Source organism: Hakea prostrata, chromosome 8 (assembly GCF_041222555.1).
Source record: "Hakea prostrata isolate BN-2017 chromosome 8, UWA_Hpros_2, whole genome shotgun sequence".
NCBI lineage: Eukaryota > Viridiplantae > Streptophyta > Magnoliopsida > Proteales > Proteaceae > Hakea > Hakea prostrata.
The window spans coordinates 18,029,544-18,043,856 of NC_142607.1; the positions used below are offsets into that span (position 1 = coordinate 18,029,544).

The window sequence follows — 14,313 nt, forward strand, 5'->3', positions numbered from 1 at the left end:
TCACCCACATGGCTGGGACCTTAAAACTGCTAAAAACTTACACAATTAACGACTAGAACTTGCTCAAACCCTTCAAAACTTGGACTGATGGAACCATCTATGTTTGCTGCAGTGTTGAAATAACAACAGGGAAATGAAAGAAAATATAGCATAAATAAAAATCTCTACCTGCTGCATAAAGCTTAAAAACAATAGAAATGAAACAAAGGAACAGTAGCTTCTCTCTTAAATCCCTCTTGAAAACCGGATTCTAGAGATCATCATATAATATTATGATGACAAAGGGTGATTGGCACCGGTCTAGGATGGTACAAAATCAAACACCATAAATCCTTTTAAGTTTAAAATCCATATCAACCCCGCATCTCATCCCTACCAAGACTCGCACTGTAGCTAAAATGATAATACAAATGAACCCACCCACCTTTGGCTCAAAATAAATCTTTTAAAAAAAATCTCACTTGTCTAAACTTACGCTGCGTTTTGGTTGCTCTCTGATTTATCAGTTTCCATGGGCTCAGCAGCAGCTGGGGGAACCTCAGTGTTGCCGTCTGCTGGAGTTTCACTGGCAGATTCACCACCCTGGGGTTGGGGTTCTTTGCCCTGGGGTGAAGGTGTTGGTGTCTCAGTTGGAGTTGGTGGCTTTGACGCTGGCTTGGGTTTCATCATGATAGGCCTACAGAACCTGCACCACCATACCAATTTCAACATATAAGCAAAAGTCTGAAAAAGTAAGGTAATCATCCATACTCCATAGCAATGAGACTATTACTCTCAAGAAGAGACCGCATTATTTCAATAACAAGCAACTTAAAGTAGACAAAGATGCTGGGGGGAAAAAACATATATAAAATCGAAAGGTCATTTGTGAACCTGTCAACTGCTTCAGCTTTCCTTCTCACATCAGCTGACAGAAGAACTGGAGGGGAGTATTTTGGCAGGCTTTCCTGCTGCTGCTGTTTTTCTCTCAACCAGGCCTCTGCTTCCACACATTGATTTACCACCTAGCCATTAATCAAACCGAGAAATTAGGAATGTTCATAAGTAGTCAGAAATTCTCTTATTTTGGGGAACGGGAAGGATTCTTTATCCTGGCAGTTCTGCATACTCAATTGTAAATAAATACTGAAAGTGTGATAGAAGAGGAACAAGACCATCTTCATACAGGTGCCCTACGATGTATTTGAATCAAAACTCAACCACTAGCCAGGTAGAAGCTGATAACATAAACAGCTAGAGAAGCAAGAAACTCACCTTCTGTTTCTCAGCAATGTCAATGTGATCAAATTTGGGATCATTCGACAACGCAGCTTCTCTGAAGCTGTTGATGCAATACATAAGTTGTTCAACTGCTGGTCCTCTCTCCAGGCTCTCCTTGTAACGCTCCTCAATGGGATCCCCTGACTGTTAATCCATCGAACCATATCAGAGAACATCTCTAATTACAGCTCCCAGTAAAACTGAACAAGAACAAGGGGAAGTCATTACCTTCTTGAGTTCCTCAAGCTTAGCAACATAGACACCCTTTGTTTCATCCTCGCCATCTTCATACAGCCAATCCTCGACCTCTTGTAGTTTAGCCATCAACCCTTCCGCGTCTGAAGGAGTCACAAATTCTTGATACTTGTCGGTCAACTGGGGAAAGAAATCATTAGATCAGAAGTTTGGCAAAAAAATTTATCATATGCTCCTAATGAGTAACACCATGTCATCTATTGTGTATGCACAGATATACCTTATTCCTCATATCATAAACGTAAGCCTCCACTGCATTCTTCCTGTCCTTTGTTTCCTCCATCACTCGGTCCTGTAGGGCCATTTCAAACTCTTTCTCAACTGCTTTTTGCACATCAGCAGGTGGCGTTCCTCCATAAACAAACTCGGTAACTGGGACATTTATCTTCTTTATCTTCTTCTTTGGCGCCTCAGCCTGCTCAGGAATAATGTCAGCAAATTCCACCTCCAAGCACATAGATTACAAAAAACAAATGGAAGCAGAATCAAGTTCAATAACTCAAGCAATCAAAGCTCACAACACCACAGAATATTAGCGACACCAAAACACCTACACTATACAACTTAAAATTCGAAAATTCCAGAGCAAAAGTGACTAATTCTATCTAATGCCATCATATATAGTTCACACACCCTCCCCCATGTGACTCCTCATCCCAGGTTTTAGAATAACCCAATATTCAGTTGGGTTGAAATTATTCAAGAGTACAATATCTCGAAACAAAATTAAAATTCGATGCTCAGGTCTTAAGTTACTAGCGAGATAATTAAAAATGGAACTGGTTTCCAACTTATAAAAACAGGACTACATCTCAGCATCCATATCGACAGAATCACATGAAAGATGAAAACATCAATGCAAGTAAACCAGTGGCTGCATATGTCAGAACAAGACCAAAATTATTAATATGGATTCAGATTCAACATGAAACTGTAAATAAAAATCCGTAGGGAGTAAGGCTGTAAAATTCCAATTAAAGGACAGGTTGGTCAAGCAGTAATAAACCTCAAAATCAAACCTCTATCTGAAGTTAAGGTATGAGAATACTATTATCCTGTAGCCCTTTGCCACTGAAGCAATAAACAGAAGCCAAAATATTATGCAAAAAGTACTTGGAAAATGACAGCAGATGAACAAGGTTCAATATTCCTCAATCATATTCAACCAGAAAATATAAGTAAAGCAATAAGGACAGTGGAAATATAACCAACGCCTGTAACCTATGGCTTAGGTCAGTCTCTAACTAGCCCTAATAGCATCAAACCAAAAAAAAAATTGAATGTATATTTACCTCTTAATTTTTAGGAATTATGCAAAAACATCTTTGAACGTAATACATGAAGGGGTCTTATAGCTTTATGGTTTTTGTACTATTCTGTTACACTTAAACTGAAAAATGCTACCAAACACATGCAAAAATAAAAGAATTTGAAAGCTAAGATGGATACAAATATTAACAATAATCTACAATGTCATAACGTAAAACTAAGCAAACAATTATGATAGACCACTTATTAAATGGATTTACACTCGGAGGAGCAAAAATGGTCAAGACATAGAGGCGACGACCCGTGGCAGCAGCTGAATGGCTGAGTGGGGAAACGGTTGGGCCGGGGAATGCAAATCAGATAAAGGGAGCAGAGAGGAAGAGAGGGGCATCACAGAATTCAGTTGACTATTGACTGACCGGCTTCTGTCAGGGTGGGAGGACTTACACCCAAATTTTGTGAGTTCTACATCGCTTTCTTTCAATTTCCAGCATTTCCCTTTAATTGCGTATCAGATCTAAATCAACTAAACATCCTGAAGTTCAGCAACAGTATTTCCATTGCTAGAATCTTCGGTACCCATCAAATTATATAAAATACTTTTATTAAATTTCCAAGCAAGATGTAAATAAGGGGTCCGTAATGAGCCTAATGTTGGCCCATCAACTGGACTTAAACCATGACCAGCAGGTAGCCTTTAGGCACTGGGCTCAATGGGACCTATGAGTAGCTGGACGAGAATAAAGGATTGGAGATGCATGGCCCCTCTTCTTCCTTCCCTAAAATACAACAGGAAGTTGTTAGGACCAATAAGTCTCCCACTCAGACCACAATGGGAGGGAGAAGGAACTTATTATTGTGACTTTCCACATCTACATACCAATTGAAAAATGAAAACTGGCCATCAGAACACCATTCTATAATTTGGTGAGGAAACCAAGACATCACATCAAACCAATTGAAAAATGAGACTGCAGTTCCCAACTCTATGTGGCAAGGCCTAGCTTGGTTTCTTTATCCTATCCCAACATTGATGAACATTGTTTCAAGTATACCTGATTTGTATTTTTTATTTTAGGGGGAAGCAGGCTGTTCACAACAGGAATGGGATGCCAGATGTATTTGTAAGTCCTCCAGTGATCCAAGACACTCCCTCCTAATGCACAGGACAGACAACAAGTCCCCTGGTGGTTTTGTTTCTTTTTTCTTTTTTTCCGGGTGTGGGGGGGGGGGGGGAAGGTTTGTATCGGGACAACATTTGTATCCAGTCTTCAAGGCCTTAGAGAACAGAAATAAAAGTACATAGATAGAATAAACTGGTGCAGTGAGCACATTGCCGACTCAAGATTCTTAGGGTGTCAACCATCAGACAGACAATCCAAATAGACTGTATCATTCCCTTATTTGGTTAAAATGTGTCAAGCACTATTTTTTTCACTAGCCTATAAAGAGAAATATAAAACAACTCCTATCTGATAAAGGTATATACATCAGCAAGCTAAAGAATATCCTGAAGACATGTCGATTCTGCACCAACACGGTATTGAGAAGCACAACCAGCTTCACCAGTGACCAGTCATGAACATAAATTATCAGAAGGCCAAAGATAAATTAGCAAACTTGAATGTAAGGAGAACTCAAACAGCCTGACAAAAACTGACAAAAAGAAAAACAAAAACGAAGAGATACACAGCAGATTACCAAGTAGTTCAAAATTGATAATAAACTCTTACACACAGTTATTCACTATCATATCTGTTCCCACTTCTTATCACAAAAATTTCACAGATTATTTGCAAAGTAAAAGAGAGCTAAATAGTCGCATGCAATGTCCATCACATACAGCAACATACGTGAGTCATTCAAGGTTACTGCTTGGAGGATGTTTATTGCAAGGTAAAGCGAATCCAAAACTCATATTTAAAGAAGCAAATAGAAATCAGTACATCCTGGGTAGATCTAACTGGAAAAGATATTGTGAATAAAAAAGGCCAAGGGAAAACACACCGGGCCGGGGGAAGGGGGGAATGTCTGAAAAAGGAAAACCACAACCAACCTTTGCATCTGTTTCCATCTGCACAGGCTTATCCCCAGACTCAGGAGCACCATTTTCAACACCAGATGCATCAGCGCCAGCTTGGGCGTTTTGCATGTTTACATCACTTCCAGCGGTGCCATCAGCAGGAGCTTCATCAGTTTCCATCTTAGTACCACCTTCCTTCGCTGGCTCCTTCACAATTGGCACTTCAACTTCTTCCTCCTCCAGCAACTGAAATTAAAGTTTACCATATAAGACTGGAAAGAATGAAAATTAATTGAAGCTGAATATTGCTACCACTACATCCAGCACTCACTGTTGCAGACTCAACAGACACAATGCCATGCAGATTCAGACGAGCTTTCACTTTCAGTTTTGCCCGTTCACCTTTAGTAGACTGAAATGGACCAATCTGAGAAGAAATTTAAAGTGCAAGTGAGAAAATAAATGTCACTCAAACAGGGCATAAGTTAACATGAGTAAACCCTAGCAGCACACACTTACGGTGTAAGTGCTAATCTTTGCTGGTGCCTGCAGTTCGCTCACATCTGCATAGTGAACATCAATTGTAAATGTTCCTGACCTATAAAATGTTAAGGCCTTGACACTGTGCAGTTGATTCCCCTTGGGGAAGACTATCGTGCTTTGCTGCTGATTTGCAGAACCATTTTGCGAATCAGGGGCAGAACCTTTCCATGACAAAGCAATTGGGAAGGGGAAGTTCTCATTGACCTGAAGAGAAAGAATGAAACACTTAATAACATCCACACAAGACTTTGTAAGGGCATTGAATTATTAAAGACAAGAAGAAAAAGGAAGAAGTGACAAACCATATATTGATTCACCTCCTTTTTAAAATAACTGAAATAAATAACAACAATTCTAATACCAATATTAAATTAAGCCAACCTTAGATCTAAAACATAATACCCATTAATGCAACAGCAAAAATACTAAAAAGATGCTGCGAGCATATTCACCAAGTAGTTGACAACAACTCGGGTAGTGGTTTGACATCTCTATATACTAGAGCAATCAATCGCCAAGAAAATGAAGATTATGCACGGAGAGTGTTCGGTAATTGACGGGCAAACAACAGTCTCAACCTACCAAATGGGTACCCAAGCCTACTTGCTTCTGATCTTGCTGCATTTATAATTATAAATAATAAATCAGTTAAAACCACCAGGAGTTAATGGAACATTTACCTTTTGCATCTAAATCCCTTAAATAACTCATTTTCTAAACTGTTGCTTTAAAAGTTCATACCAGCAACTCCAATGATGTTATCCTCTTAAAGGAGTAAGAAAAAACTTCTTTTGGACAAGGTATCTTGTTTATTTCAGGTAGAAAATCAAAACAGCAAAAAAGTAGAACTCTATTGTTCACTAAGAGGACCCTTTTTCTCAACATATCCTGATGGCTTAACTAGAGAATCAGCTAGAACTTTAAAACACATGATTTATTTTGACATCCCCAAATTCTATGAATAGATTTATCAAGAAATTCAACACACTGCAAATGAAACCACAATAACATGAAGAAGATATTACCTGGAACTCTCGCACTTTGAAAGTTGGACTGAGGATGGCACATTGAAGTGCAGCACCACGTGCAACACATTCACTGGCATTCATAGTGCGCCTCGGCTCCTTTCCAAAAAATTCAGTCAAGATTTTAATGATTGCTGGAACACGTGACCCTGAACCAACTACTTCTACTGCATGGATATTGTCAACAGTCAAACCAGCATCTGCAAGGGCCTTCTGTAACGGTACTTTCACACGCTCCAGAATTGGAACACTGAGCTGCTCAAACTCGTCCCTCTTGATGATGCCTTTTACATCCTTCTCATCCATTAAGCACTCTATGTTCAAATGCGCCAATGGATTTGCACTGAGCACCTTCTTCACCTTCTCACAAGCTGCACGCAGCCTGAGGCAAGCCCGTGCATTTTGGGAGACGTCCATTTTTAACTCTTCTTTGAACTTAGCGGCAAAGTGCTGGAACAGAACTTCATCGAAATCTCGACCTCCAAGTGACCGGTCAAATGCATGTGAGAGAATCTTCAACTGACCTTTCTTGAAGCCTGCAATGCATACCTGCATGCTAGCGTGGCCAATGTCAACAAAAGCAACATTTAATTGGTCATTCTCAGGCAAATCTGTTTTGTAGATTCCGTAAGCCAAGGCTGTGGCAGTTGTCTCATGAATCAAATGTAATGGATGCAAACCAGCTATTGTTGCTGCATCAAGAACTGCTCTCCTTTGAAGATCAGTAAAATAGACAGGAATACCAATACAGCAATCCACTACCGCTGCACTCAGGTTCTTCTCTGCTATGCCCTTCAGATTTGACAACATCATCCCAAAAAGCTGAGTTGGTGTAAAGACCCTTGCTTCTCCCAAGTATCGAGCGTGAATTAATGGATAACCATCAGGCCCTTCAGAAACGGTGAAAGGCATGGACTTCAGATCCTGTTGGAGGTCAGGATCAGAAAATTGCTTACCGATCAAACGCTTAATCTGAGACACGGAATTTTTGGGGTTCATCATAGTTGAAGCAGCCCCAGCGGTTCCAATGAAGCGTTGTTTCTCACCAAAGCAAACGATAGCAGGAGTCTCCCGCTTCGATTCATCGTTGAGAACAACGTCTATCCCTCGCTGCCGGGCAACAGCTACAATGCAGCTTTCGTTGCCAAAATCGAAACCAACAACGCTCATTTTCGCCGGAATAAAACCAGTCCGGTGAAGCAATTTGGTTTACTCCGGACGAAGAAACAACGATCTAAACAATAAAGCAGAAAAGGAAAAAAATCACAATCTAAACAATAAACGACGCCATCATTCACATACAAAGAATGCTATCGATGCAAATAATAAAACATAAAAATATAAATGCAAATCAATTGATGTGAACAAAAAGTAACAAGTTTTATGTATCTAAAAGACCTTCCAAATCCGATCTGATCACTAATCAACTCGGTGTCAGGTTCTAGGGTTTGTAAACGAAACGATTGAATTAAAACAAGTACAAGCAAACACAACATGAAAACCTAAAAACCTTCGAAATAAGGAGGAAAAAACAGTACAGATTCAGAAAAAGCTGCAAGAAGTTATGATAGATCTACAAAGCTTTCATGATAGAACAAATGGCGAATCAGGCTCTCAGAAAATTAGGGTTAGTACCCGAATGTACCTTTGGATGTTTGAAGCAGCTTGTAGAGATTATCAGGTAAGATGGCTCTCTCAATCGTGCGTCCACGCGAGTTCTGAAGATGTAATATTGGAGGTGAACTTTTCTAGAATCCTCCAAAGTTAGACCTGGAAATATTATGACAACGAAAAACCCTTATAATAAAAGCGAGATAGAAATAGAACACCGAGAAGAAAATTGATCTTATTATATTAAACCCTCAATTTTCGGTTTTATGGGTTGAATGGTGGCGCTCGAGAACTCTAGATACTGTTTCTAGAAAGATCTATTTATTTATGACGTAATATTCAAATTTCTATACAATCTCAGGTCTTCTACGGTTGATTTTAGTGATATTTTGATATTTACAAAGAATTTTATCCAAATTACATATACAAACATACATATATATATATATATATATATATATATATATATATATATATATAAAACATATTTTTGAAGGGATTATAATTATATACATATATATATATATATATATATATATATATTTTAATAACATATTTTTGAAGGGATTATAATTTTGGGTAAAAAATATAAAATTTTTTTTTTTTTGGTGTATGAGGTTCATCTGGCTATTTTGTGCGCACCTTGATTAGTTATTACATTCTCAGAGAGAACGTCATTCGCAAGGATCGAACCCATAATTATAATTCTTTTTCCCCCCAAAAGGAAGAGCAAATTGGTTTGGAAAAATTACTTGATTAGCTAGTTTTAAGTTTTCATTTACAAAAGTAACCACTCAAAATTTCACTTAACAAAACTAGCTAAATTTGAGTTTGGGTTTACAAAACTAGCCAAAATAGTGATTTTTCATCTATTTAAACATTTTTACCTCTAAAATTTATCATACCAATATGGGGGTAAAAATGTTCAAAGGGAATGAAAAATTGGTGATTTTCCCTTTTTAATGTAGTTAGTTTTAGGGGTTAAAAATGTTAGAGGAATGAAAATTTACTATTTTGGCTAGTTTTGTAAACCCAAACTTAGTTTTAGTTAGTTTTATTAAGTGAAACCAAGGTTCAACATGTCGGCCCGTGTTGCTATGTCGGACCCTGGCAACTCGGGCGACATGTCGCCAGATGTCGGCCGACTTTTGGCAGGGGTTTGATGAACATCGAACTCCTGTTTCGAAGGGTATTTCAAGTCATTTTGACATGAAATTTGACGTGTATCCTAATTTGATGCCAATAAACACATTGGGAGTGTTATTTTGACCTAAAACATCACCTAAATCTAATGTTTATAATTAGCACATATCCGGCTATATGCGGGCAAAACTGGAAGTTTAGAAAATTCATATAAATTAATGTAAATATGTAAACAGAACACAAATACACAACTAGTAAATAGATGCACTAAAGTTTACAATTCATTATACAATTATGTTGAGTATAGCTCATGCTTCACATATTGTTGTCGAACGAAAAATTAGCGAAAAACGAATGAAACACTATTATATATGCGAATGTAGCGATATATCACCGACTTTTTGGCTATATATCGACATTTCGACAAAATATTGCCGACACAGTGTACCATGAGTGAACATTGAGTGGTTATTTTTTTAAAGAAAAACCTAAAATTGGCTAATCATGTAATTTTCCCAATTGGTTTTATGATCTTTTATAATCCATAGAAGGAGATATAAAAGCTGTTGGCCGAAAAAGAAAGGAAGAGATATATAAACATCCAATCAACATAATCTAGGATCGATGGTTTCATTTTTAAGTTTTATAAAATGGTTTTACTTACATTTTCACCTTTGATGTAATGTATTCAATCTACTTTTCTATCACCGAAAAAAAAATTCTATTTTTCAATAGACCATTTTGGTTCAATTGAAATTTCTAAGATACCGAAACATTTTTCTTTAGTTACGATTGAATATGGGGGGGGGTCGAATATATGTGGACTAATGCGGGACCCACTGTGGGTCCCATTTCATAATATTTTATTATATTCGGGTCCACAGTAAAAATTTAGGTAAATGAATAAGAGGACTAAAATATAGATAACACAAGTATAAGTAAATTGGGATATTCTCTTGTCTGAACCAGTGTGTTCATCAGAGAGGTAGTTGCTAGGGAAGCGGAACTTTCACGAAGTGAGAACGAGCTCCCAAGATTTTCTCATGTGAGAATTAATTACTTTTAGCGATCGAATTACAGAGAAGGTAAGGGCTTCGAGGTTAAAGCAAGTACAGGAACGGTGGGTTCAAGTTTTTTGTGCAACACACGCAACTACAGTGTGACATGAGAAGGTTTGTGTGATCCGAGAGAGAGGTGTATCCGAGAGAAATGTCTGAATCGCGTAATCAAGAGAGGACGAGAGACCAAGGAAAATTTTAGCGGCTTTGGTGGAGAGAGAACGAAGAATCGAGAGGAAGTTTTTTCCTCAGAATTTTTTCATCCTTTTGACTGGTAAGTAAGTAAGGAAGAAGAGCGGTTGTAGCGTTTGGGAAAAGCCGGAACGAGTCTCTCTGACGCTTCGCTAGGGTTTTGTCGCTGAAAGGTTTCAGCGAAACCCAACGATAGAGATGGAAAGATTGGTTGCGGGAGATGCGATTGCTGAAACAAATTTGAATGGAGCATCGAAGGAGGAAATTGACCAAATGCAACGAAGCAATAAAAAAGTTAAGCGAGGTCGTGGAGCAGATGTAAATCTTCCACCGGTGGAGGTGCAACGATCTTATGCAAAGATGGTAACTAGAAATTATCCTAGCCGTAGCCAAGAAGAGGGTATGGAGATTGAGGAGATTAACGGTTTCAACGATGATGGATTTTTGAACCAACCCGATTCTGAATGGGACAAGGACGATGAGAATGAGGATGATGGCGAGAAGGAAGATGATGCTTTCTGCCCTAGTATTACCTTGTCCAAAAAAGAAAAAGAAAGATTGCGGAAACCATGGCATCCCCCCCCCGGGGAGTTTGTTTGTTTGGGGGGGGGGGGCGGCGGCCCCCCCCCCTTTTTTTTTTTTTTTTTTTTTTTTTTCCCCCACCTTGATTGTTAAACTGGTAGGAAAAAAGGTGGGTTTTAAGTTTTTGTTCGGTAGATTATCAGCCCTATGGAAACCTACAGGAGCGTTGGACCTTATTGACATTGGCAATGATTATTATATTGCAAAATTCGCTTTCAAAGAAGATTTTCAGAGAGCCCTAGTTGATGGTCCTTGGGTAATTGTTGATCACTATCTATCAGTGAGGAGATGGCAGCCGGATTTCAATCCTGAGGAAGAAGTGCTGCAGAAATTGGCGGTATGGGTGCGTTTCCCTGGCGTATCCATAGAGTATTTTGATACTCGATTCTTGATCAGACTGGGTAACTGAATAGGAAAGGTAATTAAAGTCGATTCAACAACAGCCCAAGCTGTCCGCGGTAAGTATGCTCGGTCTTGTGTCGAGATTGATTTATCCAAACCCTTGCTGTCCAAGTTTAGACTCAACGGCCGTGTTCACCAAATTCTTTACGAGTCAATGAATTTGTTGTGCTATGATTGTGGAAGATATGGCCATCATAAAGAACAGTGTTCAATTTTCTATGGCGGAGAGGAAGATGTACCAACGCCTGAACCCGAAGAGGTTGCACAAAAGGCGATTGAAACCATTAAAAATTTTGAGGCAAAGATGGCACCAGCAGATACATATGGTCCGTGGTTACATGTGTAGAAAACAAAATTCAGAAAAGACAATCGCCAGAACCCTACTGATAATGCCGGAGAGAAAAATGGCGAACTAGAAAGAGGAGGCCAGAGTGGTACGGAAGATGGAAATAAAGTTAATGGAGTGGGATCAGGCTCTAGATTTGCAGCACTTGCAATGGTTTCCCAAGAAGATCAGGAAGTAGTATCCAACATGGAAACTAACACGACTCGTGTTTCGGCCACGTGGCAGCGTATCACACATCAAAGAGAGGGTAGAAACGTGATGGCTCCTCGAAATCATAATCAAAGAGGTGTGTTAGAGACTAGACAGGAGATTGAAGAGAATTCAAAAAGTTCAAGGCCTCCGTCAAGTGGCCAACATGTGATTAATTACTCTTTACCAATGGAGTTACAGAAGGCAAGTAATATGATAACAAATTTGACTAAAGAAGTTGTAAATGAGAAGGAACTTCAAATGCAAGACCAAATAGGAGAAAAAGAGGATGTGGAGAATTTTGATCCTAATCTAATGGTTGGAAGAAGTGGAAATTGCTTTGAAAAAAGTAACCACTCAATTTGCTTTCTTGCTCTCTTAATTGAACAAGGTAAACCTCCTGATGAAGTTGACGATATGGATGAAATTGTGGTCGAAACACCGATGCTCAATGAAGGACAAAACCATTCCCTTGGGAATGATGTGGTGATGGATGACGGTAACCAAAACCCATATCAAGTTTCTTTATGAAGGTTTTTGCATGGAATTCAAGGGGAGCGGGCAATAAACCATTTGCCAATACTCTTAAGCATTATAGACAGAAGCATAATCCTGATTGTGTTATCATTATGGAACCTCGAATAAGTGGAGAGAAGGCGGAGCGTGTCATAACTAAAATTAAGGGTGTGCGTCATTTTAAAAGCGATGTAGTTGGGCTATCAGGAGGCATATGGTTCATTTTATTCAATACAAGTTATCCAGTATCTCTTATTCATACACAGACCCAATTTCTTTTTATTGAAATTTTGGATACTGTCAATAATAATAGGTGGGGTCTTGTGGCTATGTATGCCAGCCCCATTGAATCCAATCGACATGAAGGGTGGGAGGATTTGGCTACTATATTGAATTTATATCATTACCCATATTTAGTAGTGGGAGACCTAAATGATGTACTTGATCAATCTGAAGTAAGAGGTGGAAGTCCGGTGTCGATCAGAAAATGTACAAAGTTTAGAGAAAATTTAAATCTATGCAATCTTATAGACTTGGGATTTGTGGGTCCAAAATTTACTTGGAGAGGACCCAAGTGGAACGGTTATCAAAGAATCTATAGAAGGCTGGACCGTGCACTCTGTTCAGGTGGGTGGCGTATCTTGTGGCCAAATGCTATAGTTAGAGTGCTGCCCAGACTCAAATCCGATCATCATCCTTTACTGGTTGAGACAGACTCAGTTAGAAGTCCCTACAAAAAGAGACTGTTCAGATTAGAAGCTATGTGGTTCACCCATGCAGATTTTGTTGATACTGTGCGACAGGGCTGGAAAACAAACCATCATTTGCAAGAAGAATTGTCTACTTGGAACAAACAAACTTTCGGGAACATTGAAGCTGCGAAAAGAAGTCTGTATGCTCGCCTAGGGGGAATCCAAAGAAAACTTGCAGCAGGACCCTATAACCCTTATTTAAAGAGATTGGAAGAGGATCTTATAGTTGAACTTGAAAAAGTTTTGCAGAGAGAGGAAACTTCTATGGGCCCAAAAATCGAGGAAAAGTTGGACTTTACAAGGTGATAGGAATACGAGGTATTTTCACATATCTACTCTAAACAAAAGGAAGAGAAATAAAATTGAAGGCCTCAAGGGAGAAGATAATCAATGGATTTTTGAGGATGCAGATCTAAAAAATCATGTTGTCAATTATTTCACATGTCTCTTTACTGAGGATAGTATTGATCCAGATCCTTTCCAAACAGATCATAGTTTCCCAGCTTTAGACCATGATTGGTTATCTATCCTTGGTAATGAGCTTACTAATGAGGAGATTTATCGTGCTGTTCATCAAATTGGTCCATGGAAGGCTCCAAGACCAGATGGGTTTCAGGTTGCTTTCTATCAGAAAACTTGGAGTATTACAGGTAAAGATGTTTGCAGGACTGTGGCCAGAGCCTTTAATGGAGAGTTGGAAACTAAGATCAATGAGACTTTGTTAGTATTGATTCCCAAAATAGACAAACCTGAGAAGATTACACAATTCCGGCCTATATCTCTCTGTAATGTCAGCCTCAAAATTCTGACTAAGTTGATAACTAACAGATTGAAGGAGTTTATGCCTAGCCTTGTTGCACCCAATCAAGTCAGTTTTGTTCCTCGGAAGGAATATTCAGGATAATATCATTGTTGCACAAGAAATTTTTCACTCCATGAAGCGAAAAGGAGGAAAAATCCATCAGATGGCTATTAAAATCGACTTGGAAAAGGCATATGATCAAATCCGGTGGGATTTTATTGCTGATTCACTTTTGAAAGTAGGAGTACCATCCAAAATGGTCGATGTGATTATGATGTGTGTTATAGGCCCTACCTTTAGAATTCTCTGGAATGGGGAAGGTACAAAAGAATTTAAACCTTCCAG

General features: G+C 38.8%; 2 protein-coding genes across 4 annotated transcripts; one reads left to right on the forward strand and one right to left on the reverse strand.

The window, feature by feature from the left end:
• Nucleotides 1–450: 450 nt before the first annotated feature.
• Nucleotides 451–8,215, reverse strand: LOC149007348 (heat shock 70 kDa protein 15-like). 3 transcript variants are annotated; one of them, XM_089165008.1, is made up of 10 exons: nucleotides 8,021–8,215; nucleotides 6,376–7,609; nucleotides 5,327–5,554; nucleotides 5,139–5,234; nucleotides 4,841–5,053; nucleotides 1,736–1,930; nucleotides 1,489–1,635; nucleotides 1,255–1,404; nucleotides 874–1,004; nucleotides 451–685 (listed from the first exon to the last, which is right to left on the reverse strand). In XM_089165008.1, exons 2-10 carry the CDS (start codon nucleotides 7,543–7,545, stop codon nucleotides 472–474), a joined length of 2,544 nt encoding a protein of 847 aa, XP_089021134.1. In that variant the 5' UTR covers nucleotides 7,546–7,609; nucleotides 8,021–8,215; the 3' UTR covers nucleotides 451–471. The 3 variants fall into 3 exon arrangements, with proteins under 3 accessions (XP_089021134.1, XP_089021135.1, XP_089021136.1); XM_089165009.1 differs by having other exon boundaries at nucleotides 8,011–8,215; XM_089165010.1 differs by lacking the exon at nucleotides 8,021–8,215 and adding an exon at nucleotides 7,914–7,991.
• Nucleotides 8,216–12,425: 4,210 nt separating this feature from the next.
• On the forward strand, nucleotides 12,426–14,070 carry LOC149007349 (uncharacterized). Its single transcript, XM_089167040.1, has 2 exons — nucleotides 12,426–13,468; nucleotides 13,629–14,070. Exons 1-2 carry the CDS (start codon nucleotides 12,426–12,428, stop codon nucleotides 14,068–14,070), a joined length of 1,485 nt encoding a protein of 494 aa, XP_089023166.1.
• Nucleotides 14,071–14,313: the final 243 nt, after the last annotated feature.

Bases quoted from the DNA above. Each gene is read 5' to 3' on its own strand.
- LOC149007348 (XM_089165008.1), bottom strand. From the start codon at position 7,545: ATGAGCGTTGTTGGTTTCGATTTTGGCAACGAAAGCTGCATTGTAGCT. The intron at 1,931-4,840 runs GTTGGTTGTGGT...ATTCCTGAGCAG, and splicing joins AGATGGAAACAGATGCAAAG to GCTGAGGCGCCAAAGAAGAA. The intron at 686-873 runs GTTCACAAATGA...ATGGTGGTGCAG, and splicing joins AAAGCTGAAGCAGTTGACAG to GTTCTGTAGGCCTATCATGA.
- LOC149007349 (XM_089167040.1), top strand. From the start codon at position 12,426: ATGAAGGTTTTTGCATGGAATTCAAGGGGAGCGGGCAATAAACCATTT. The intron at 13,469-13,628 runs GTGATAGGAATA...TACTGAGGATAG, and splicing joins GAAAAGTTGGACTTTACAAG to TATTGATCCAGATCCTTTCC.